Source organism: Ischnura elegans, chromosome X (assembly GCF_921293095.1).
Source record: "Ischnura elegans chromosome X, ioIscEleg1.1, whole genome shotgun sequence".
Classification (NCBI taxonomy): Eukaryota; Metazoa; Arthropoda; class Insecta; order Odonata; family Coenagrionidae; genus Ischnura; species Ischnura elegans.
The window spans coordinates 59,076,825-59,103,455 of NC_060259.1; the positions used below are offsets into that span (position 1 = coordinate 59,076,825).

General features: G+C 38.7%; 1 protein-coding gene across 1 annotated transcript in view; it reads right to left on the reverse strand.

Moving 5' to 3' along the window:
• LOC124171038 (reversion-inducing cysteine-rich protein with Kazal motifs) overlaps window positions 1–26,631 on the reverse strand; it is a 149,182-nt gene that overhangs the window by 16,203 nt on the left and 106,348 nt on the right. The window contains exons 3-6 of the mRNA XM_046550185.1: window positions 24,851–24,934; window positions 12,550–12,586; window positions 3,055–3,218; window positions 1,282–1,477 (exon numbers count right to left, since the gene is read on the reverse strand). Of these exons, the coding sequence (XP_046406141.1) occupies window positions 1,282–1,477; window positions 3,055–3,218; window positions 12,550–12,586; window positions 24,851–24,934 (481 nt within the window). The remainder of the gene's footprint in view (window positions 1–1,281; window positions 1,478–3,054; window positions 3,219–12,549; window positions 12,587–24,850; window positions 24,935–26,631) is intronic.

Sequence of the window (26,631 nt, forward strand, 5' to 3'; positions counted from 1 at the left end):
AATAAATATTCTTAGATGAGAGATGGCTTACACTCTGGCAGAGCATACAGGAGGAAATCCACGATTTAATACAAATTTATACGACCAAAATATGGCCACTGTGTAAAATCATAGAAATGACAATTAAGAGTTCGAGAAGTGGTGACTACGTGCAAGGTGAACTGCATAGTCTTAAGGCCATTTTACACGGGGCACGGAATGCGCAGGTTAGAGCTGCATTAATTTCTAAAATGGCGTGGAATTGCGCGAATGCATGAACGAAATTAGAACAGGGGTTATTTTGCCGTCTCGCATCCATGCATTCTCACATGTGTTCTAGCAATTCACCGCTTTACACGATGCAATTTTGATTGCGCCTTCGCACGTACGTCAGATTGTGCAATTCCGTGTACCGTGTAAAACGGCCTTTAGACATTGCTATTTAGCACTACAAAAAATGTAACATAAAAGTGTGAAAAAGTGTTTTTTTTTCTTGCTTTATCAGATCCCACTTGTCTTTTTTTTTGTCCCCAGGATCTTAGAAGATGTAGCCTGTATTTGGGTTTTCTATGGACCAGGCTTGCAGAAATTTGGACATACCTATCCTTTGAGTGGTGAAAAACCCACTCAGTCAGGATTGGAATCAGAAGCCATATGCTGAGGTGCCCTCTGCCACTGGGACAAGTTTTTTTTACTGCATACCACAGACTTTTAACACAATTTTTCATATGATAAAAAACATAAATGTACAGTGCAAGTCATCTGCTCATTAATATTGAGAAACTTCCCTAGATGTGGCTACCTCGATGCAGATTCCAATTTACACTGTTTCCAAATTGATAGCCTGACTTGCTGAACATGGTACGTACCATGTTTCCCTCTTATGGGGTTTCATAGGAAGGAATAATGGAAAGCTGTGGAAAAGATCTAATAAAAAGACATTATATACAGAATAAAACTAGCATAGTCAGGGAGAGGAAGAGATTTGGCAGTGGTGATTTGTATAATATGTACATCCTTATTTAGTACAGGAATAGGTTCTTAAGCCAATTACATATTTCCAAAAGGAGTGTGAGAGGGTTAAGTACCACTTTCAAATATTCTCAGGACCTATGCTCTCATGAGAGCAAGAAATATTTATCAGAAAACTTCATTTTTAATTGCTTTATCAAGGTTTTGATCATTGAAAGGTGAGTATGATGAATCTTGCAGAAACCTTTCTCAAAATTTATTCTGATAATCGTAGAAAATAGATGATTCTATTTATGGACTGAAACCTTCACATCACTGTGAATCACTTACTTTTCTCTGGGTTTGTGGCTGGGGTTAGCCGAGTGTAGTTCTTAACGCATTGCAGTACTTTGGGTGAGCGGTTAGTGCAGGTCTCAATCACGGCATCTCTTGCTGCCCGGCTGGCACTGACACCAACACGAAACACACCCCGACATGCACGAGCACAGTCAGGTGTTTGAGCATGGGCACAGCATCTCTCTCCTGCCTGTGGACAACAAATGAAATCAATAGGGGATTCCAAATACATAAATGAGTAGAATCAGTGGCATATTCTGGACATCGACAAGGGGGGCTAAGTGAGGGGCCTGAGAGGTAACCTCCCAGCAGTAGTGATGGCCAAAACAAAATTACCATTTTATCTAGTAAAAAATGGGTACCCAAGGGAGGCCATAGCCCCTCTCTGGATCAGCCACTGAGTAGAATCCCATTTTCCATGAGCAATGGTTACTACTTTCTTAGGGTTTCCATGGGTTCTGCTCAATCTAAAATTTTAAAAGCAGATCTAAACCAGTCTCGCCAATCCTCAAAGCTTATAGAGAGGCACGTAGCCAGGGGAGTGGCTTTGAGACTTCAGGGACCTAAAATCTTTTCCACCATGGAGACTATGTGGTGATCGGAAGGTACTCTGCGTGGCGGGAAAGGAGGCGTGACACTACTTTTCCCGCCCTAGGGTGCGTGGGTCCAAGGAGCATTTCCGAGAATTCGGACCACGCAATAGGGCACTCTACCCTTTCCCGCTGCGACCCCTTTCCCCCCACCCGCACCTCCAGAAAATAGAGATATCGGGCAGAAATTGTGGCCCGCGCAGGACAGTTTTTCTTGGCAGTACAGCAAGTGCGGAGTGCTTGGGCAGAACGAGTTCGTCGTTCAGGGACTTCTGCGACTCTCCTCCGCGGACTCTTCGGGACCTTGACGCGGGAGCTGCGGTAGATCTTGAACGACGACTCGTGTGGGAATCGAACCGGGTACGACCAGGTCCACGTCCATTGGCATCGCCTCTCCCTACTCGCCGCCACGTAAGTTCTATACCCAAGCATTCCACTTCCGTGCGCGCCAGCCTCAAATCCCCACCCCCGTGCAAGTGCAAGAACTGAATAAGAACGGACATTAAATCTGAGTTTAGTAACTCCCGAAGTGCCTTTGATTCGCTCTCCCTTCGGAACCTTATCCCTAGTAGGTAGCAGTCGTCGTCCCGTTGCGACAACTACCCAGAATATATCTTCCGATGAGACCATTGGCCTAGGGGCACTCATCTTCTGGCAGTCCATTTTTGATATAGTTACATTTCAAAATATCTGCCAGTACCTTGCAAAAAATTAAACTTGCAGCATAGTGTACGCAAAATACAAAGCTTATTAAATGGAATGTTAATTTTTCCAATTCGTGTGAATTGACAACAAAATAAGTATAGTTATAGGCAATCCAAATGCCACCCATGACCCACCAAGCCACCCAAAGGGATTAGGTAGCAAATGAATCAGTCAGCCCGGCACTTAGTCAGTAGGCTTAGTTTGCAGCACTATATGGGGCAAAGAGAATATGTACACTCTGACCATGGCTAATAGGACCTCAAGTTTGGTGAACACAGCATGCAGTTGGTCTAAAAACTATATTTACATTCATGGAAAATGACAGACAAATGTCAGTGTAGGTAGTCCAGAAACCTTCAAAGCTTTTTCCGGAGCAAATTCCTGCCTATGTGCCTGCAGGTACATTGAAGACCAGTTTCAAATTAAATTTGCTAGAAAAATTGAAGTATCCAGTAAAGGTTTCCGTACATACCTCTTGCCGGTCGAGGCAGGCAAAGAAGGCGATCTCATCGCTCTCTCGGCATGATGCATCTAGGTCCTTGCGACTACCAGCAGATACACAGGCCATCTTGCACGCCTCAGACTGGGGAATGGGGCAGCAAGATCGGCCACTCCAACCTTCACCCCTGCTGACCTCTGCCAATATGAAAGAAATACCACGATCACGAGATAGGGTCCACAAGTGCTTGGCCACTCAAAAAATTTTTTAATAAATTAAAAAAAATTTTGATGGTGCATCTTTACATCCCTTTCCATCGCATAATTTAAAATAATTTAATTTTAATTGATCTTCCCCCCTTATAAGACAGCACATTCCAGGCGTTTTCATCGGGGGATTCCAAGAAACAACCACTATGGACAAATAAAAACACCCACACCCCAAATAGGGGCAGCCTACCCAAGGGTGATTCTAACGCACAGGCTTCGCTTTGGCAGGCAAGGACTCTACCCCTCCGCCACTGACAGCCACGATTGTACTGTAATTTGAGCTCTTAAAAATTATAGAAGTTGTAGCGGATCATGATGAGATATATGTAATAACTTTTGGGTGTATGCCTCCGTACTACTTATTGTAAACCTCACATTTCGCCATTCTTGCAGATCACTTCTTCAAGGGAGATAAGGTGCAGTTTTTTAGATTTAGTACATATTTTAACTATCGTTGGAAAACCACCTTCAAGATTACTATTATTCGATTTTCCCATACCGGGATATGAAACTGACTAACCTAGGTGGTATATTCAATAATATCCTGCTTAGCCGACACGGCATCAGCATTATTCTTGTTGCTCAAGTAATTCATGAATTTGGATTCGTGTGGAAGGTTCAATATATAAGAATGAGACCGTCACCAAAAACATTACCCTGCTCTGAGCCAAAGATGGCAGGGGTACCACGGGTTAGCGTCCCATATGACGGACGGGGCGGTGTCATTTATGTGTTCTTCTCTTAACAACCAGTTTGTCATCGGAATTTCGAGCCCCAGGCTTTCCGGGTGGTATTAAAGTCCCCTCAAACTGAGTTTTTTTGCATATTAACGAGGAGTGCAGCTAGGGTCCCGAAACTTCACCGAGAAAACGAGGCATAGGCCTGAAAAGAACTGTATATTATCCTGCCATATTTTTTATTAACTGTATTTTCTCCTTATACATTCCGAAGCCGTTCTCAACAAAGAAGCAAGCGCAGCTTTAAAGTTTTGCTTTTAAGTGGATGAGTCACGCAACCCACACATCGTCGAATGTTTCTATTGACTGGATGTTAGGGCCTTGTTCAGACAATGGAATGGCTCCCTTCTTTTCGGCCGGGAAATTTCTGGAAAAAATATAAGTATGGAGTAGCTCTCCATTGAAAGGTTTCATTTCACCAACTTAAGATTCTACAAGAAGCTATGTTTAAAAGTAATTGCTGAATGTCTAAAATCCGTTATGTCTACGCGTAGCTGGCCTCCGACGCATTATCGCGTAAAGGTATTGCATACCATCAAGGCGCCGCGGAAAGTACGCCCCAAAAGACAACGACAATCCGCCCCTGATCTATGTCCCATTAAAAACAAGTTTTCCGCAGAACAGAAATAGTTGCCACACGAAAAGTAAATTGATTTACCTTCTTCCCCCAAGCTAGACTAATGTTAGGAGCAATTCAATTAGATGAACATTAAATGTGGTTTAATATTTCGCTCCCATTTCATAAGGGATTCCATAAACACATCTATTTAATAAATGACCTCATTTTTTAAATTTAATTGTCCATACTTAGCACTAATGATAAAAAAGGTAACGAAAGAACCACAAGAAGGTAGTACAAAGGGTCAACGTATTACAGCTAAAATTATATTTAAAAAATTTCCAATGGACAATTTTCAAACACGTACTTGCTTTTAAAAGCGTGATAGGCCAAGTCGTGACAAGAGTCAATTACTTTATTTCTCTCCTAGTTTGTGCTGGATAGAAATATATCTGTTTTAGCGGAAGGTCTCTACGAACAGTTGGTAGAAGATAAATGTCATAAGCAAGCCCTGTAAACACACATTTTCGGGTTTTCATTAGATACGCAAGAACGAAACCGAAGGTTTGTTTGTGAGCCACCTTTAAGATGTTCCCGAGGTCTCATGCTTCTTTTCCGCGTGTTTCAATCCTCAGCCCTCTCTCTATCTAGATTCTTGCGTTTTGTTTCCAAGGTGATTCCTCCCTTTGCTTCGTAATCATCACCGTATAAATTATTAAATTACCATTAAATATGTGCGTTAGGTTTATCTGTAATATTAAAAAGGATGATCACATTTCCCCCTACTTCAACCGTCTTGGTTGGTTGAAAGCAAAAGCCAAGAGAAAGTACCTGCTTGCTATATACCTCTTCTCTCTTTTCAATACTGATCAGCCTAGCTACCTAAGGCTATTTTTTTCCGTCAGAGATAAAAAATCTCAAATCTTAACTAGAATGGCTCCAGATTTTCTCATCATCCCCCGACACAGAACCACCACCTATGAAAAATCATTTTCTGTTGTCGGAGCACGTCTGTGGAACAGCATTCCAAAGAATGTAAAAGATTCCATGTCTCGGTCTTCTTTCAAGCAAAGATTTCTTCAATTCATCAAAACCCTCGAAAATGTATGACCTCGTTTTGTTCTCTTGTATTGTTTTTCATTGTAATGTGTCTGCCTACTCCTGTGGTTACCATTTATAAATCTTTTTAGTTTGTATAGATGTAGGTTTGGTAGAAATAAGAGATGGTGCTAAAAAAACCTGAAAACTCTTGTACAATGTGAAATACATAATATATCGCAGTTGCAATACCTTTAGCATGTTTAAAAATTTATGTCTATTCTATTGGAAAGTATTTACTGGTTTTCAAACTTGTTAAGTATGTATTTATTTATTCGTTATTGAGATTTAAACTATTCATAATTTATGTTTTACAATATTTACCTCAGGTCTGTTTGAAATTGAATGCCATATTTGCTGGAGTAAATGATTTATCATTATTCATGTTCTATTTATTTAGTTATTTATTTATTTTTTCATGTTATACTATGAATGTTGTGATGGGTTTATGTGTATACTTAGGTTTTCTTGCTATGATTGATTGAGTTAATTTCAAGATTTCATTTCTATGCCCTGATATGCTAGTTGTGCTGAATTCCATCCGGAAATATTTGATATATTTTGTACAAGTTTATTTTGTAATCTCTTTTGCATGTAATATCCATTTAATGTTCTTAATGGACAATTTGTCCAAGAACAATAAATATTATTACTATTATTATAAATATTTGCTTCGCGAACCTCATTTTTGGGCGTTCCAGCAAGTTTCCTATGGATGCATGACCATTCTCCCTTCCGATGCAGTCATGAATTTTCATAGGTTTTACATTCAACCATTTTCTAGCCAATTTTCCTTCAGCCATCAGTCACTGCAGACTCACGACCATCGCATTTCTTAACGCATCGTAAAGAGTAGAAACAAGACGGGTCGGACGACAGCGTCGTAAAGTCGTCACGACACCACTCGTTGGAAAATCAATTTTGCCACTTATTTGATTTATTTCCACTATCGCATTCCTCCTCCACAACTTGGAAGTTTTAACACAAAATTGTAAGTTCATAGCATTCTACACCAGTTTTTCCCTGGCAAAAAGGCGACATGCAATACCACGCCACACGATTCGACCTGCGAAGAACACATTACTACATGGGTTTCCGTGGCAATAATAGCTCTTTTCAGAAAACCCTCAAGGCCACTTCTTTATGATATGCGACCTTGGTCAGTGGCGCAGCGAGGGGTTTCGGGGGATAAACCCTCCCCAGAGCTCAGAGAAATTTCATTAATTAAGTTTAATCCATTTTACTTATTTGGATCAGTATTACTCATAGAGCAGTGTTAGTATTTATCAAATATCCCTCAAAAAGCCGTAAAACTCGCCACTTTGAACCATTAGTCTTCAAAATTTTCTGGAGGAGGGCTCCCGCAACTCCTACTTACCCTGGTGGATATGCAATACCCCCACACCCGTAGGTATTGTTTGCGCCTAAAACCCCCCCCCCCCCCCAGCCTTAATTCCTAGCTGCGCCCCTGACCTTGGTCACTTAATTTTCAATGTCATCACCGATCCCTCTCGGATCCATAATTCACAAACCCTCGTCTTTGCAATCCTCAGAGCACTTTTAAGGATGCCTCTCGTTTCCAATAATATTTTCCCTTAAAAAATGACGCCCTCGAACAGTAGCACGAGAAATAGTTGCCGCAGAAAAATGAAACTGAAGATTCAGGGCGATGTGGCGATCACGTCTACTAGCAGCTCACCCAGTGGCGCCGACTCCATGGGGCTTGAGGGGGCCCGAGCCCCCTCAAAAATTCGTTATGGGTGGGAGGAAAAAATATCGAATTTAGCTTGAGCCTCATGGTAATTGACAGTGCGGGGGTAGGGATTGAAAACTCCTCGACTTTTTACCGTAGTGTAGAGTGATCCCGACTTCGAATTTCTCTCAGCTCTCCCGCTATCTCTAACGCAATACTTCCCATCGGGACCTCAATAACGCAAGGAACTTTTGTGATCGCCATCCTCCCTAAATGAGGGAACCAAATGAATTATTTAAGAACGAGATTTCCAATCTGTCTTTTCTATACCTACGTTACGTATTCTAACCACGAAAAATGTGGTCGCGAAGATCAAAAAGTTTTCCGAGCACGAGAGGAATTATTGTCGAGAGTGGCAGCGTAATGATGGATAGCTATACTGGGAGCAGAAATTAATTGACAAAAAAGGTTCCGCGAAGACACTAAAATGTACGATGGGGATATATGATCCAGAACTGATATTATGCAACGAAGTAAAAGTAATCGAATTACTGTTAACGATTACATCTTTGATAACGTTTAATGGCAATCCATACTTTTGAAAAAGTAATTTTTATTTGTAATTAATTTTAAAGCTCGAGCAAGTAGCTGTTACATTTGAGTAATCGTTACGTTTTAGTATTCAAAATTGAAAATTTGAATTTCACGCACGATGATCGAAAATCAGTTCCAGCTACTATAGCATTCAGGTATAAATTTTTGGTTGAACTAATTTTTTTACGCCTAAATTTGTTTTAATCATTATTTTGGCATTAAATAATAAATAAAAAGATGGTTTGCATGTAAGAACTCCCTGTTTAAGAAAATATTTACAGCGACTGCATCATGTGCAGGAGCATAATTAAAATTAATTAGAATCGTAATTGTAATCCTACTGATTACTATTTCAAAGAGTAATTTGTAATTTTAAGTAGTTACAAATTTTACCATGCAATTTAAATTGAACCCGAAAGCATTTTTTCGATACTTTTCCCATCAATTCTTTCTATATGCACAATTTATGGATTGTTAATAAAGGTAAAACCAGCTCAGATAAAGGCTTAGCAAATTGGCAGGAAAAAATTACCCAGACAAATTTAAGGTAGGTAGTTAAGAAATTTCGCACGGATTTTTGCGCTATCTGATAGCAAGACTCGGTTCAAGTGACTTGAACCTCTGCGGAGGAGTTGGGTTTACCAAATGACAGAGTGGGGACAAATAAGTACTCAGGGAAAATGCCACAGCTGGGCTTAAGCCTCCAGCCCCACGAAATATTTTTAGCTTCACCAAAAATACTTTGCGCAATTAAAATTTACATCAAGTCAAATAAACATTTATGCACACTTACATCTACGTACTTGAATTATCAAGTATTTTATTTATGTACACATATACACTTTTTTTCAATTACGGTCGTGTGCAAGATACAACGTTTCTTCTGTGAGTTAGTGGGACATGTGGACCCTTCGTCAGCAAAAAGAGAAGTCTGATTACAATTTGCACCAGATTTTCCTTCCCAAAGCAAATTTATAGCTACGAGATTGATTTGGAGATGAATATAGGCTATCATATCGGGAGTTAAAAGAGGTAAAGTAGCAATATTGATTAAAGTAGTAAAAGTGGGGGGCGCTCCTCTGTGAGATCCCATTCATGGAAAAATAATACGTAGATATTTAGCAAAATTCCATCGGAGAATTTTATTTCATTTACCTTGCAGCAGCATCAACACTACAGTACAAGTTAAATACGGTTTCACTCTACATACTCTGAAATTGAACTCTGAAAGGTGGTTATCATTTACTTCTACATCAATTTAATAAATGTTCAAGGAAATTTGGCTTGAGTGAACCATTGGCATTAGCTACAGAGTTAATCGCAATATTATTAGTAACAAGTCTTGCAACCCAGTGAATTTATAAATTTCTGTATGTTTATTCCTTCATAGATGCTCAACTTCAGCAGCGGTTTTGATAAAAAATAAACTCTCGTTTTAGCCCAACGTTAAATCGAGCGTAATTACTTTTGAATAATTGAAAAGTACTTCCAATGCAGACTGGAAGAGGTTCATCGCAGCTCTAAGTACATTCCGCTACAGAAAGTGAACGGTGAGCGTATGCTTCATCCTTATATTCATGCTACTTCTAACTCACACGTGAAATGCGTGGTTGCCGACATCACGGAGTCGCCAAAATTTCCTATTAGAATTGGAAAGTTCACCGCATTTTGATGCATCATAATCGCGTGTATTTTGTATTATTTATCATCGGAATTAAATTTGGTGTAAGAGGTTAACCGTCGTTTTCATCAGTGTCATTATAATATATGAATTTTCAGTACCTCCTAGTGAATTTCAATATTGTCCTATGCATTGAACGGCTCTTCCTCATATTTTATGTGACGCATTAAAACATTTCCGTGCTGGGTCTTAAAAGATAATGTCTCTCTCGAGATGAGAGTGAGTCAAATAATATCGCTCTTTTTCCTAAACGACTTTCTTGGTATCCAAATGAGAATGTCAGTCGCTTTAGTGAAGTATCACAAATCTATCCCAAAACTAGGCATGAAGTTATGGCGACTATCATGTACAAGAATCGCAAATTAATGCACGTGTAAGTAATGCCAATCTGCCACCTCAATAGTCCTTGGCAGAGGGTGACCATTTAACAGTATAAAGAACGCCCCACGCGACATTATTACTACAGTTCTAGTATATATGAAGGTACACAATTGGCTCCCTCGCTGACTACCTGATTGAGTTGGATTCCTGGATGTTTGTAACCTAGGTATAACGATGAAATTTTAAAAGGAACATTAAATACAGCTGATTGAGTCATGAGAAAGTTGAAAATCCTGACACCAAGTGCAAGGTTCGCGCAAATACAGGATTTCATTTTATGATAGAAGGCAATTTGAGAGGCGGAAAATTTCCATACGAGATAATTTTCTTTCACTCATCGAAGTATGAAACGACTGAAATTCAGATTTAATATTTACACTAAAATTAAATCTTGAAGATATAATATTGCAGCGAGATATTTTTCTTAACTGCTCAAATAACTGAGAATATTTATCTCTGACCATTAAGTCCTACGCATTTTCAGAGCCTTTTCTCCTTTCGTTGCTACGAAAAGTTTTCATGGTTATGGGTACTCAAATAAACGGCTGAAAGAGGATTGGATGGAGAACTGTGGAATAAATTATCAAGCACCGTCCTTGAGCAATTAATATTGTGCGAGCATGATTTCCCTCGCAAGAAGTTTTCTGAGTTTCAAATGAGTTAATGCAGGAAAAATTAATACGAGGTTAAGCGAATAGTTTTCTAATTTATGTGCCTCGATTTCTGTGAATTACCTCACGGCTATCATCCGTCGTAGATAGAAAATATACACATTTCTATCGTCCATATCTTTCCCCACCAACACCAGTTGAGCTCTGCCAAGCGATATGGAAAAAGAAACACGGAAGGCGAGGTCATTGATGTGTCACGGGACACCACTTGTGGCTTTCGCCTCTTCACGGTAAACCACTACCCGCACTGACCACACACACAAAGCATTCAAATGGCATACGCATCAATTTTACGTAACACAAACTTTGAAGGTTCAAGTTCATGTATACACTTGCGCAAGTCACTCTGCTTCGGATTTTCTAGGTTACCACTTACAGTATAGGAAGCTACAGTGGCTATGGGGGGGATAAGGCGGATAAATCCCCTCCCAAAACCTCAGAGAAAAAAATAAATATTTTAAAACTATTGCCTAGTTTTGATTTATAATAAATGCATCTACTTAAAGTTAAATTTTAAGTACCAAAATGATTTAAAATGCATTTCCATGCATGTCATTTTTCAAAAATTCTCTCGGACCCAGATTGCTTGGGGTAGGGGGGGGGGGGGTAGTCGCCCCCTAGGCCCCTCATACGGGCCAAAGCACAATCCTAGCCACGCCACTGGGAAGCTACAACGAGACACAACAGAATTTTTTCCCTAAGACGTTACATTTGATTTAAATGCCCTTAGTATTTCCCTCCAGTGCCACTCCAAGTAGGTGGCACTAGAAGGGTTATGGTTTAGCAACTGAGAAATTATTTCGAATTTCAAACAGGCATAAGTAGACAAGAGATAAATTTTCAAGGCTTAAATTTTTATTCCCCTCCTATTCCAATATGGTAGCTTAAGTTTTACACAAGTAATACGTCACAAAAAACGCTCAAAGGGAGTGATTCGTCATCTTAGAGTGCCAAATAGAATTAAATCGAAAGAATAGCTGTACAAAATAGATGTGAGCGTGTCGTCTGTGCTGCAAAAACTCTGACTTCTATGATGAGGCGCAGTGAAATTTGTACCATGTGACAAATTGCCAAAGTGAATGCCCAAATGTAGGAATGCGAACCATCAAAATAGCCAGGATTCCATTTTTTAAGCACATTGGACCCAGTGGCGGATACATGTGGATAGGCCCCCCCCCCTTTGGGAGCGGCTTGCATTGCCGTACATTGCAGAACCACAACTGTAACTTTTTTACATTATAAGATAGCAATGTCTTGTATACGCGTATAATCATTTTAAATAAAACTATCTTCAACTTAGCATGTAACTTTATTTTTCATTTCCATAAAAGTATAGGTACCTCAAAATATCTTTTGCGCCCCCCTCCTTGAGTTTTTTTTCTGTATCCGTTACTGATAGTACGGCACGAATGATTGCATGCTTAAGATTGGTAAAGGTGTCTCATGTAAAGCAGCCAACGGATATAGAATATGTTCGCATGGTAGAGCACTGCCACTTAAGGTTTAAAGTCAATTAAAATCAAATTTAATTATCTTTACGGTCATCTTTCATGCAGAACCCACCACTGCGTCAAAACTCTACAAATATTTCTCTTAACTTCCCGACCAGTTTCAGTGGCTAAGGCTGATTCTGATAATACGTTCAATAGGTATTCAACATAATGGGAGATAAATTTTAAGTACCCTTGGAAAAAAAGCGGTCGCGGATTCATTGCCACTAAACGCTATGAAAGAACTTCACAAGACAGTGAAGTAGAAATTCTAAAGGTAAAACACGCAATCATTGATTTTTTTCCAGGAAACAAAATAATGGCCATTGAAAAAGAATGAAATGGAAATACGTACCCTCCAAGGTCGCGTTGACACACTTCCAAAATGAAGTCTGAAAAAAAACAAAGATAACTTAAACGGATGCAAAATCATATTATAATAAAAATCAAATCAAAATGGAAACGCATAAAAAGTAAAAAGACACCTTTTTCATGATGTATACACATGCTAACAATAGACACCACGAAGCATTGCTTTGGATATCTGAGTCACCATAACTAATACATGCTGGTGCTACGAAAGAAATGAGTTAATACTCTCGAAATTGATCAACACTAGTGAATATAAAATTAGCTAAATGTGTTCACACTGTCATCTAGGTATCTACATCTACATACCAACCCGCAAGGCATTTAATCGAAACTCGGGTGGCGTTATGCAAAAAAGTAGCGTTATAAGTGAAAGTGAACTAACCAAGAAACCTTAAGATTTATTATAGTTACAGCAGTAAAACTCATTTCTCTATCATTATTTGCGCGGTTGATATGGAAGCGTATCTTCCGTACTTCATTTCAAAGACTATAGCAACAAATGATATTTTTTGGGTAAATATTTAGATTAGATGCATGGCTAAGATATGTGGCGGATCCAGGATAGGGACAAGGGGGAGGCTAAGTGGGGGTTTAAATACCAGCAGTAGTTGGGATCGGAAAAAATTACCATTCTATCTAGTATAAATTGGATACCCAAGGGGGGGCTATAGCACCCTTACCCCCCATTAATACGCCACTGGCTAAGATTAATAAAATATGTAGTTGTTGTCTATTTTCATCTTCCTGTCTCAACATTTTAACCTGGCTGAGTGGGGTAGCTTGGATAGAAACCATGCATTACAACTGAGGATTACATATCACAAAAGACAACTAGTTACAATTCTCAATAGGCGTAAAGCGGAGGGTTTTAGGACACCATAAGTTTACAAATAAAAAGGATATCCTCCAACTAAATTACACATAGTATTTATTAAGTCATTTATTGTTCGGTGGAAAAAAGAATTCCCATAACTATCCGTTCGGTTAAATATCTCTCTTAATTTATAGTTTCTGTCGGACCTTGAAATATAGTGGGGTTCTAATATGATAACATTTATGTAACGCTTCCTGTACGATCGTAGCAGTTTTGGACGAATCGCGCGGCTTTCCTTTGTATTTGATTAAGTTCAATAATTAAGTCTTCTGCACCAGATCCCATATGCTCGCTGCATATTCAAGGTGTGGCTAGATGAGAGCGAAATAGGACTTTTCTTTCAATTTTTCATCCAAATATCTTCCCATAATACGCTTGAAGATAGTGCCAATGAGCTAAATAAAGCATTTGCGGTCAAATGTTGATGAATACACTGGAGAAGAGTCGCGCTCGGGGTTTGTTTGGCAAATTTTAAAGCAACTAGGAAGGTACGGAAGCAGTTAACCAAGAAAATCACATAAATTCTTTGAAAAGTAGCTAAATTACTTTCACTTATGGGTTAGGCGTTTACTTGGCAGTCAAAGATAACAGCTTCATTCACCATATAGAAGGATTTACTGCTCGATAATATTCGACAAAGTCATTATTTTTGGACGGCTAGTGTATCTCAGTTATCTCTTTATGATTTATGGCTCTGCGTTTTGAACGAATAAAAGATAAAGAAAATTTATCGTTTATTTCGATTTAAAAATTTTTCCATAGGCTTAAAAACCAGGTTTTTTAAATCTTCCTCTTTTGAAATGACCATACAATCCAAATAAAGGGACGAGATATTTAATAATTGAATTTTGGACGCGTACACAGCGGGGCTTTTATGGCTACACCTCCATCCGAAAATTAAAGGTTCCCAAAATTAAAGTTTCCGGATTTCTGAAGTCTTAACTTTTTACCTGATGAAAAACGTCCAGTAATATGAAATAATTGGGAATAAAACATGTTTTATCAATAAATGTCTCTTCAATTACGGCGATGCTCAAGATAAAGTGGTAAATTTGCCATTGTGGCTTAAATTCTTTCGCCATTCAAACGATTTGAGTTGTTTCAATTCTCACTTGAAGATGCTCCTCCGAAAGGATTCTCTGGCAACGCGATTGTTGGTGAATGACAATACTATCCCTTTTAATAGTCATACCTTGAAAGCAATATTTATATCGTGTAGAAAAAGGATCGTGAATGCGAGAACTTCCCATACAGGTCTTACCACATTTATACGGCTTTACTTTATCTGTCACCGTTAGTTAACACCTTTCACAGCATATACATAGGGATAGTTGGAGGACCTCCGTAAGAAATGTACCGCCATGCATTTGCTGACGCAAACTAGAGCATTTTTGCTGCTGAAAACTTTTAAGACTGCATCTGAAGGAAGGATAATTCCAAGAAAAGGAAAGAGGGAATAAAAAAATACTGCACTCTAAATGATAGTCTACAAGGAGCTAACAATTTTTTACAAGTAGTATTACACTGTGCAAGGGTGATGCTGTTCATGAGCTAAATGCAGCATTTGCGGTCAAACACTGACGTATACTATAGAGAAAAATTAATCTCGGGACCTTTTTGGTAAATTTTAAAGCAAAAAAGAAGCAAAGGAAATGATTTACCGAAAACAGCAATAAAATCTTTGAAAATTTACTAAATTATTTTGACTCGTACGTTAGGCATTTACTTGACAGTCAAAGATTTCTCATTCAGAAGGATTTAATGATCGAGAATATATGACATAGCCACTATTTTCGGACGGTTAGTGGCATCTAATTTAACTCTTTTTAAGGCTTAGAATATTAAACGAGGGAAAGATAAATTAAATTAATCATTTATTTCGATTATTTCACGGGCATAAAAATCCAGGTTTTTTTTAAATCATCCCCTTGACGTTTCTCCTCTGAAACGATTTACTGGCACGGCTATTGGCGGTGAATTACAGAAGGTTCCGGTTAATTGGGACATATCGGGGCTTGTGCACTTTGGCCCAATTAAGCGGCTGCCCCAATTAGGCGAACCATCCTGTATATGGGCATAAACAAACGTTGAAATGATAGAAAGAAGACTAAAGAATGTTTATAATGCAACATTAGTTTATTAAACTATTAATTTGATTAATAAATCAGCGAGTTTAGCTAATTTATTATGATTTTTAAGAATTATAACAATGTAGTTAAAAATATTTTTCACAGCCTCGGGCGACGCTGAATGAATGTCTTTTACTAAGTCCTATTAAAGAAAAGTCCTATCCTCTTGCGGAGAGTTTAACATCAAGAGCTTTCAAAATAGGGCGAGAATAGGAAAATTTGTGAAAAATAAGAGTAAATTAAAGGAGGAAAATATAAAAAATAGTATTCTGAAAACAAAAAATATTAATTTCTTCGCTAGTATAGAGTCTATATCGCCGACTCATGACCCAATAAAGCGGCATGCTGTCCCAATTAAGCGGAGAATACTCTTGGATATTCCTCTTTTGGGTTCTGTTCTTCAAGATCTGCCCCAATTAAATGGCTGCCCCAAGTAACCGGTGGACCCATTAAACGGAATCTTCTGTATAATAGTATCCTTTTTAATATTCACATAGCGGGGCAAAAGGATCGTGCATGAGAACACTTACTTCAAATACTGGTATTATCACAATTTTAGGACTTAATTTTTATTTCAAGCTAGCTACATGATCACCCAATAAGACGACTTTCCGACGGAAAACTGTTTCAATGAAACAGTGCTTCATACCTCGCGGCACTTACATCTAGAGCTAAAATCAAAATTTCCGTACTCACTGAAAGCGCAGAGGAATCGCTGTCACTTAAAAGGTAAATCGGATAAGTTCAAGCATTTTTGGACTTCTGGATATCCTTTACATCTTAAAATGAAAGGATGAGAGGGTTCTTGATAAAAAATATGAGCGGTGGGCATGCGGCGGTGTCTTTTGATACCTTTGTGACGCCTCGTCAGCCGCTCTCGCCTCAAAAGCACGATCCTGGCATAAAAAAATCGGGCATAAATATCAAAAGAAGTGCGAAATATGCTGCGCGCACGGCTCTATTTCCGGAATAGGAAGGGTGGAGTTGTGACAGGTGCGGTCTTAGAGGTCAAGTGCCAGGGGGAGCATGGTTTTCTTAGGATGTATCGCTCGTTCTGTCCCCTATATCCATTCAAATAAAAACACCTTGTCACGGAACATCTTTACTCAAAAAGGTGATGTGAAACTGTCAAATTATTCTGCGTCTTATAGCAAAAGAAGCGTAGCCTACATTTTGTTTAAGAAGGAAAATAAAAACTTTTCTTCCACCAAATTAACTTTTATTATCGACTAGCTTCGATTCACTGTATCATAGTGGTGGTCACTAGTCTTGATGATGAGACACCGTGTCGAAACTAGTCAACGGTAAAAGTTAACTTGTAGGAAGCAAAGTTTTTATTATGATTCCTTAAAATGGAACTCTGCAATGTAAAAGCCTCAACCTGTACATTTTATATGTTTCAAAATTTCAGCCTTTTAAATTCTGTGGAGACTGTTTTCAATTTTTCTTCGGAAGAATTGTCAGATGGTCAGTTGGTTCTAGCAGCCACTGAATTATTTTTTTATTATTTAAGCACCGGCGATTAAAATTTTCGTGTCTATCATATCTTTCGATTTCTGCCGACATAACTTCTCATAATTAGCATTATGAACAATGACAGGTAAGAACATGTGAGAGTGAAAAATTATTATCGCATCAATTGAAATGAGATGGTAATTGCTTATCCTCACAATACTGAATATCATGAAATAGTTTACCAATATGTGGAGTAATTTTATACTTTTGGGGATGTACTGCAAAATTTCCTGAATAGGGTTGGATCCAGTTCAGCAAAAAGAATTACAAAAGTAAGGAGTGATTTACATAATAATAAAGATGAATTCACAACGGGGGGGGGGAGCATGTTGTCATGTGGCAGAATTTTTTACAATAAAATGAGAACAGCTAAAAAAAACTAGAGTGAAATGGTTTGACGCATTTTAAAGTGAATAGAGATAAGGTTAATAGGTATTCCTTGAATTTTGAAAAACGACCTCCCTGTTCTCAATAATGCACGATAACTGCAAGAACGTTGATCAAGAACTGATGGTGATAACTGGATCGCTCACTCTCTTATTAAATGATTCAAATCAAAGGTTAATTTAAATATGTGAGGGTAGAGCTCAGCTCAGCTAAGCCAGAGTCTAGTAAATTACGCCCATTCTCGTTAGGTGGGCCAACTACATTGCCTTAGCCATGGCGAGAAGTATTCTTGACGGTAAAATTGATTGCTTCAGATGAGACTTGGTGAAAATATTGGTAATTCATAATTGAATAATTAAACTTTGTAATTTCCACAAAGGTTATTTGAGAGCTGCACTAGTCGTTTCAAAATATAGTGGCATAATCATGCTGTACACAGATTATGCCACTCTGTGGTAAGACGTGTCGAGCAGTTCTCAAATAAATCTTGTGGAAATTACAAACTTCAATTATTTAATCATAAATTCCTTCAGGATGTTGAAGGCTTCACTCGATCTGTGAACCCGGAACTCTTCGATCAGAAGTCAATCTCTCCACCCACTAATTTACCATAGTTAGATATTCCAGAATAATTCAGCGAATAATTGAATATCAAAATTCAAAAACAGTTCAAAAATTTAGAACTACTGTTTTCACCCAATTTGCATTAACCACGGCATGTTACGCGTTTGAATACTCAATTATTGCTTGATAGCTAGGACATCAGCGTACTATGAAATGCACGATAGACAAATGTAAAGTCATCACGTAATAAAATGAATGAACCGGGTAGTACTCCATTTAACTATAAGAATTTTCGACGGAATATTTTTGGGATTAGTTTGGAATTCTTGGCCGAGATAAGTCATTTTAACGTGATCGTCATGAACAAAATATTTTGCTCTTTTCTCCTTAGCTTATCTTTCTCGGTATTTCTTTTTCCCTTCCTCTATGATTCATCCATTGGGACGCAGGCGTCAATATGCGATCTATACGCGTGTCGCATATCAAGATTTCCTGGAAACATCATTTTAGATAGGCACGGGGCATTTTTTTTTACAGCTAAGACTATGATTCCTCGGATGGATCACATGATTTGAGTTTTAAGCAGAAGAGACAAATCAATTCAAAATAGAGTCGGAATAGCGCACTAAAAATCATTTAATGTCTTCCAGCAAGAGAATCATAAAATGTCTCGCGAGAATGAGAGGCATCGAGACCAAGCAGTAGTTGAAACAATAAAGAGACGTGGATACGTGCTACCAAAGCAAATGTGGAAGTCAGAGTTACAACAGTGAATGCTACAGAGTCAGTAAATTCTTATTATATGTCACATTAAACTTCAATCATCAAATGATTCATGTGCATTCCTGCCGTATCAACCCCAGTAGTGCCTCTGAACTAAATATTCGGCAGAAAATTTGAATCATTATCTTTTCCATTCGAGTTCATGATTGATTCCAATAAAACTGATTCATCTTAGAAGTAAAAACTGACTCTTCACTCTTTAATGCAATTCCGTTCACTCCTCATTCCATATCTAATTCAGTAAATAAGAAAGTATACATGACTTTTTAAAAACAGCCGCTATCGGTGGGGCAGGGAAGCGATTGGGTCACACGCGTGAATATTAGAGATGTTTCTGAGGGTAAAGTATTGCCATCCATGTCAATTTGAAGTACACGAGAAGACTAGTCGAAGTATCTTCTTCGTAAGCATATTTTGGGATGAAGGCATGTAAATCTATATAATTTAGCATCTCAAGAATTCCTGGATCATCATTTAAGATAGGAACAGCGAATCCTTTGCGACTATGGCTATTATTCCTAGGATGGATGGTTATTACTCCTGGAGTACGTATTTCACGCTATTAGATTTTTAAACGACGACATCAATTTTTCGCGATTAAATGAAAAGTGAACATTTTCAAGCGCGCAAAAACGCGACGGCTAAGTATATGCTGGGAAAAGCGCGTGTGATAACATTCTGGTTCCGGCTGCCGCCGTGTGAGGCCACCTTGGTGCGAGGCTATGAGTGCCGCTACGATGCAGGCTGCTAGCTGGTAGCGCTTAGCTTAAATAAGGACTATTATTACCATATCAAACGAAGGAAACATGCTTAGGTAGTTTTAATAGGTGATTATTAAGAGATGTCTCATTGAGTTCTGTGCCTCATGCATGCATTGGTAATCTCAGACGATGTAAAACTCCTCACTAATCGTATGGCATCGAGGTCCCTGTGACGTCACGCGGAGTAGCATCGTATGGGCGCCAATCAGGATTAACTGGGATTTCTAAAACCAAATAGTTTGAATATTATGAATGCACTAATGGTGGATAACGTATAGCAATCAATGCCTTTCGTTTTCTTTGATGAGGGAAACTACCCTATTGCGTTTTAAGTAGTGGAGACAATTCCATTTACAATACATTCGGGAACATATCTTGGTGATGATGGCTCATTTTTCTCTATTTGAACCACAAAATATTTCAGCAAGCTCATTCATTGTACTGACTTCACATCGGCTGTACATCGGCTCTTCACTATATTTCGTTCATTTCGGGAAGTAAAATCCGTTTATATTCACGCGCTCACTTCTCCAAATTTAAAGAGGATAGAACTGGAGATGAGTTATAGCTTAAAGACACAGGAGTATTGGCATCTCGTCCATTAGCGTTTCCGCATCATTAAGACCAATGAGGTTCATTGACGTCACTGCTAAGCGACCCGGGACAACCCAGTTGAATGGCTCAATTTCAACGCACGATCGATTCAGCGGGAAAATTCTTCACTACTGCCTGGCGAAGACGTTCTACAAGTATGTTTCCTTCTAAGAAAGGAAATCGCCTTCACTTTGAAGAAATTTGCTGCTCTAAGGAAATTGAGATGCCAAGATTTAGTGATTATTGTTTGAGCGAATCACGAAACCTTCTTTCATTTTCAAAATTAGTATTGTGTTCCTTCTGGAGTACCATTAGGTAGTTTGATGCCATATAAATCCTTTAAAAATTTGGTGCGATGTTCAGTAAAACTGTTCTCAAGGTTTATCGAAGTGAGAGAATACGCGTGCGCTTGGATACAATAAAGTGTGTTGATCAAACGTTTTAATGTAACGTAAAATGAGCAGCGCCAGCTATCGTCCCTCAGTGCAACTGGAAATGATAAGCTTCGAAGCCGTCACCGAAGGCATACTTCCCTTCATTCATCTCCGTGTGGGATAATTTTGAGATGAGAATATTTTTATTGATTCCATCGCTTCCATTTAAAACCTCATTATCAGCTGTTCGAATATTTGATTACTGTTTGTCGAGTGCCAAGAGTGGTTTTATACTCACTCACTCTGTGATTCAACCCAAAGGGTGATTTGGATAAGTGAGGGTAGAGCCCACCCCAAGCTAAGCAACAGACGTATAAATTTTATACGTTCCGGCTAGGGGGGCAGTTCCTTTCCTTGGGCCACCTCGCACTTCGAGGATTTCGTTTGGGGGTATCTGCATTTCTTGGATATGAACCCGGGACCCCAAAACCAGCAGCTCTACTCTCTAGGCTCTCCTGAATACACTCACCAAATTAAAGGATAATTTTAGTGGATCCTCTAAAATTTAAGTCGATGCCGAAATCACCACTATTTGTGGGTCCTCTAATTCTGGACATTAACCCATGGCAATAATCAATTCAGCGCAGGCAGAAAAGATTTCATCTAATTCATGTGAGCCTGGGTGAGGGTGCTTCCCAATCATGAAAATATGATGAGAACAAGGAAAACTTCTAGGGATATTAGTTTATCTTTCATCACACGCGGAGAGCTTATAAGGCTGGCCTCCCTCTAATAATTCCAATGGAGTAAAGTTGTTCATGGGTGTCTGCCCTCTCATCAAGCGCTTATTCCTCATTTTTGAGGATGATTTCTTTGGGATGTCTGAAGGATTCAACCGGGATTTTAACTCGGGACCCCTCGATCAGCGGCCAAGCGCTACCACTCGGCTACTTAGGCTCCCCCCAACGAATCTTGACGAACCCTGCAAGGTGGAAAAATAAAATGCGGCTTCAATGAAATATTTTGACACGACGGTCTCGAGCTAGGTGATATCTTAAAGGTAGTAGATGGGATTATCGGCTTCTGCGCATTCGGCCAACATTGGAATGGCGAAAACAGAGATCACGTGACATATCTGATAGGTTTTAGACCCATTTTGAATTTATGCGTATACGGAATATACGTATAGTACGGAAATGCACAATGGAATTAGCCGCGTTCCGTATACGGTGTGTAAACAAGAACTTATGTTCGGAGAATGTTACAGTAATCGTGGAATTTATTCACGATTTTTTCACAATTTATTCCGCTACTTAGTATCGCCGCCGAATAAAAGGCGCGCGAAACTGTAACAGATATGACGCTTAACCAACATGTTCTAAGGCCTCCTTTAATGGAGTACCTTGGGTAGGCCCTTGACGCAGTAGTAAAGGCATGATGGCCAGATGAAAACAATCATAGAGGAACAGGTCAACCGGAAGAAGGGCAAGGTACGGGCCCGAATTGATTGCATAGAACAGGTAATAAAGGATGTGAAAGAGAAAACATGCATCGCTATGAAAAGGCTAGCGGACATGAGAGGGGAATTAAACTAATCCAAGGATTATTGTCCAATGATGATGATTTCGACAATGGCCGCGTACAGCTAAACGGCTGCGAAGTCGTCGCTCTTGCTAAAGTTTGGTTCGGCGTTATCCCGTCGTCGGCGTCATCGTCGCAATTTCTCCACGTGTGTACGTGATCAATTAGTCTTTGTCGGCGACACTCGGGAATGCCAAGCGCCACTTTATCGCGATTTCCTTCCCCGCAGTTAAGTGTAGGCGATGCGCGGTGGGTGTTGGCTGGAATCCGAAGGGTCACTGCTAACGGTGTATTGTGCAGGTGACTCCCCCAGAGTAAATATGCGCTCAGAGTGAATGCGAAGTAATCAAATTTCGAGGCTTAAATTGAAACCCAACTTCAATGTTCTAATGGGTAATTGAAAAAGTTGACAATCATATTACAATCAATCCAGAATATAAATCAAAGAATGAAATAGCATTCAAATATTTGAATAAAAATTAATACCGGAGAAATTAAGTGAAACATGTTACGGAATGTGATAGATTTCACTTTAGAAAAATGGATCATGTCAATTTTAGCTAAAAAATTTGTTTTTCAAGACTAACTAACTGGTGCAGATCTAGAAACATCTACTTTTATTTTCAGTCTGCAAATATTTGATTACTTTTGGCGCGGTTGTATTCTCCAAATAGCCTTGAGAAATACTGGTGATATGTAAAAGTTTTACTCAAGTCCTGATACTTTTTATGCCGGATCTAGTAGTAAAGTTAGTGGAAACAACAATTAGGTGCACAACAACGATATCGCCGCAGTCAGCCATTCAGGCATTTCACACTGTCCCTGATTTTGCCATTGCAATCATGGTCAAATTCGCAATAATCGACATTATCGAAACATACTTCCACTGAGGCGGTGATTCCCCGTCAATAAATCCTTTCCGCCAATGTTTTAGGGAGGCATCATCATGACTTAGCGTGTCAAAGGAAATTGAAATTCTCACCCTCATATTTTAATCAATAGAAAAGCGAGATTGGATGACAATAGATAACATAACTTCGGATAGTAATTTCGTAAGCTAGCTTTTAACTAAGGAGCAATGTTGTTATTTAAAGATCCTGGAAATCATGATCAATTCGCATTTGTAATTTGATTCATTATGGCGGTAGGAATAATTATTTTGTAATTTTTGAGCTCATATAATTTCATTTGTAAATATTACCTATGTTCCTATTCACTTGATAAGCATCTTCACTTTATAAGCATAAGCACTTTCGAGCGGTGCAATTTTTTTTCACTTAATTCGTCACACTTTGGACGAATTCGTCATAAAATACCGGAAAACTAAAAATAACATTGGCAGTAAGGTAACATTATCAGCATTTGAGGGAAAATAAGCACGGCTGTTGCATGGCTTAGAGAGTTAGCGATCTCTGAAATATATACAATGACCTCCATTATCATATATTTTCAACGCGATTCCGAATTATAAGGGAATAGTTATTTGCCCTGGTGTAGGTAAGTTAATGAAGACAACTAGTCTCAGTGTGTGTGAGTGGTTCCACGAGGAAATTTGTTCATTTGAGAAGCGAGGAGCATGAGGGTGTGCATGTTTTTAATTTAATTTTGTTTTTGCCTATTTTATCAGAGTAAATGGTTCACCGGTGTGAGTATAAATTTCGTAAATCTGAGTGAGTGCGTTCTTGAGACCTACGCGGAAATTTGTCCCCTAGGAAAATCTGCTAGTTGAGTGAGTGAGCTCAAGCTATGTGTATGTACCTGAGTTTCTAGTTTTAATAAGCTGTATTTCACCCAATTGACGTCCTTACTAACTTCTTAACGCCTCATCCTTGCCTTTACTGTCCTCCTCTTTTTCCCCCAATAAAGATTAGGTATATCCTTGGGGAATTAATTTTCTTTCAATCGTATCACTCCACTTGAAACGAAAAATTAAAAACTCTGTTCTAATTTTTCCATCTAATTGTGAGTCACAAAGTTCAACGGGAAGTGCTATTAGTTACCCCTTAATTTGCATTTTTTTAAAATTGAATTCAATAGCTAACTAAAGTGGCATAATCACGGGAACAACCTCGGTGCGTCTTGTCAATGCCTTTTTTAAGTGATTCGAACGAGGATGATTTGTATTGTCTCATTGTAAACTATGGAACGGTTGCGTGGCTTGCCAACTTAACATGGCTAGAGCAATGCGATATATTGCCATTAAGAACACCAAACGTAAGTATGCAGTAACTTAGCCATTATTAGAGGCTCAGGGAGTAGTGCACGCTCGATGAGAGCTCACTCAGCTGAAGCACGTTTGCAGAGCTTTTATAAATCTATGAAGTGAAATGCGCAATGCATTGTATTAAAAATGCACATGGCAAGCTATTTTCGTATATTCTGATACCAATGAAATAATAATAACGATGATTTCGACTTTATTTATCAGCCGAATTTAGGACAATACAGTTCTTTCTCACTATTAAGTTAATGGAAACGCACGTACATACTTATGGAAGAAAATCCACCGAGGCGGAATTCGAACCAGCAACCCCTGAATTAGCAGGCAAGGACATTACCCCGCCGCCCCTGGGGCCTGCTGTAATTCTAGATATTTCGTAATAAATACAATCAGTACTAAGTATTTGTCATATTTTCCCCGGATGAATGCGCTCTTCGTTCCTCACAGGGTGAAAATAAAATAAATTTGAAAAGAACCCGTATATTTGCTGCTGATACTCACCAGTTCTAACCGGCAGAAATTCCGAAGCTGCATCAGTTTTGTTTCCCGTACTTCTGTGTCTGTGGCGATGTCCACGAGGGATACCTGAAATGTTAAGGTAATAATGCATCAATTGTCAAAATAATGAGACAGAATTACTGAGATATACCTACACATGACCCTTAAATTTAAATCATACTCTACTAATTCACATTCGGCACTTGCTTTGAATAACTTTTTCCCAGCATTTTACTCAAAAGAACTCTGGATTCATACAAACCTCATACGACAAAGAGTACGGTCGCTCAGGAATATTAATTGAAGATTAATTAGTTCGGCGTATTTAGGAATATCACAACATGGAAATCTGAGAATCGAATCGCATTTCTCTATGGCCAAGCGAGGAGCTTCCATCTCTTACGGCCCATCGTTAAAATTAGTTAATGTTAGTCAATAGCATGTGAAGAAAAGACCATTACCGTTGCCAATAATAATCATATCGAAATTTAAAATTTTGTTTCTTATCACATTATTTATGAGTCCGGAGACGCGGTAATATAAAACGGTATCCTTATGCGTTCCCGAGAAAATATTTACCATTCGTTATTCACATTTTAGCAGAGAAGAATCAAGCGTATTTCTAATTATTCCGCCAAGTGACCTTTCTTCCATTCATTAACTTGCGACTACAGGAAATTTACAAAGCGCAGCACATTTAAAATACATTCAAGGTAGACCAGTATAATGGTTTTTTAAAGTAAAATATATCAGTTTATGACAATAATTCTTCATGAAATCAAATAAAAGAGCCAGATGCAACTTACTTATCTCGAAATATATACTGCTGAACAATACCTTAATATCTGTTTTAGGAGGCGTGAGTTTTAATTTTAATCAAAGGCGAAATTTAAAAAGTTATTCGATGTTTTCCCTAGACCTAAACATTTTCATATAAGGGACATATTCAAAATTCAGTTAGTTCAATAAAACATACCTTCGAAATTTTTCAAAACTTTAAAAATACTTTTAGTATTTCGAAAACCAGATTTTTTCTGTGTAATACTAAATTACCCAGGATTGTATCTCACAAATACCATCTCTATAGTGCCAAACCCCTCTGATGCCTATTTTAAACAATGCTGAGAGAGAATTATGCTCTTTAGAGACCAAAATACGCCAGTCTCAACCTAGGACTTCTATTCGGAATGAGTTTCTAAGGAGCCTAAGTTGCCTCATTCACGCAACAAATCACGTCAAAATATAATCCTTCCACTTCAATGGTCTCTCCAGAGTCAAAATACTCGGCCTAATCGGAAGAAAATATTTTCATCGCAGTAATCGTAAAGCTGTCGGGGTATTCCGACTCAACCTTGGCTCAAGTGCGTCATTGGATTCCAGTCGCGGAGTGTTGTGAATGGCGAATAAAACGAATGGAATGTGATTAGACGGCGTGGCCCATGGTTTATGATGGGTCTCTGAGCGCCAAGCCGCGATCACGCTTATTGAAAACATTCAATGCATTGGAGGCGATGAAATTCACGCACAGGGCCGGAACTAGAAGTTTTGTCAGGTGGGGAAAAGATAATTTTGCTCCCCCCCCATGATTACTCCCTCGTTCTCTCTCAATCCCTTCCCCATCACTTAAGTATAATACATCCGTAAGCTATTTTTTTTAGATGCGGTAGTTTCCCTTCATTTCTCAAAATATCTAACCCTCGAATTTTAAGTGTGGCATATAACCTCATTTTTAAGTAAAAAATCAATCAGTTGTGCAAGGCGTAAGGCTGGTGTAGTTTATAGTA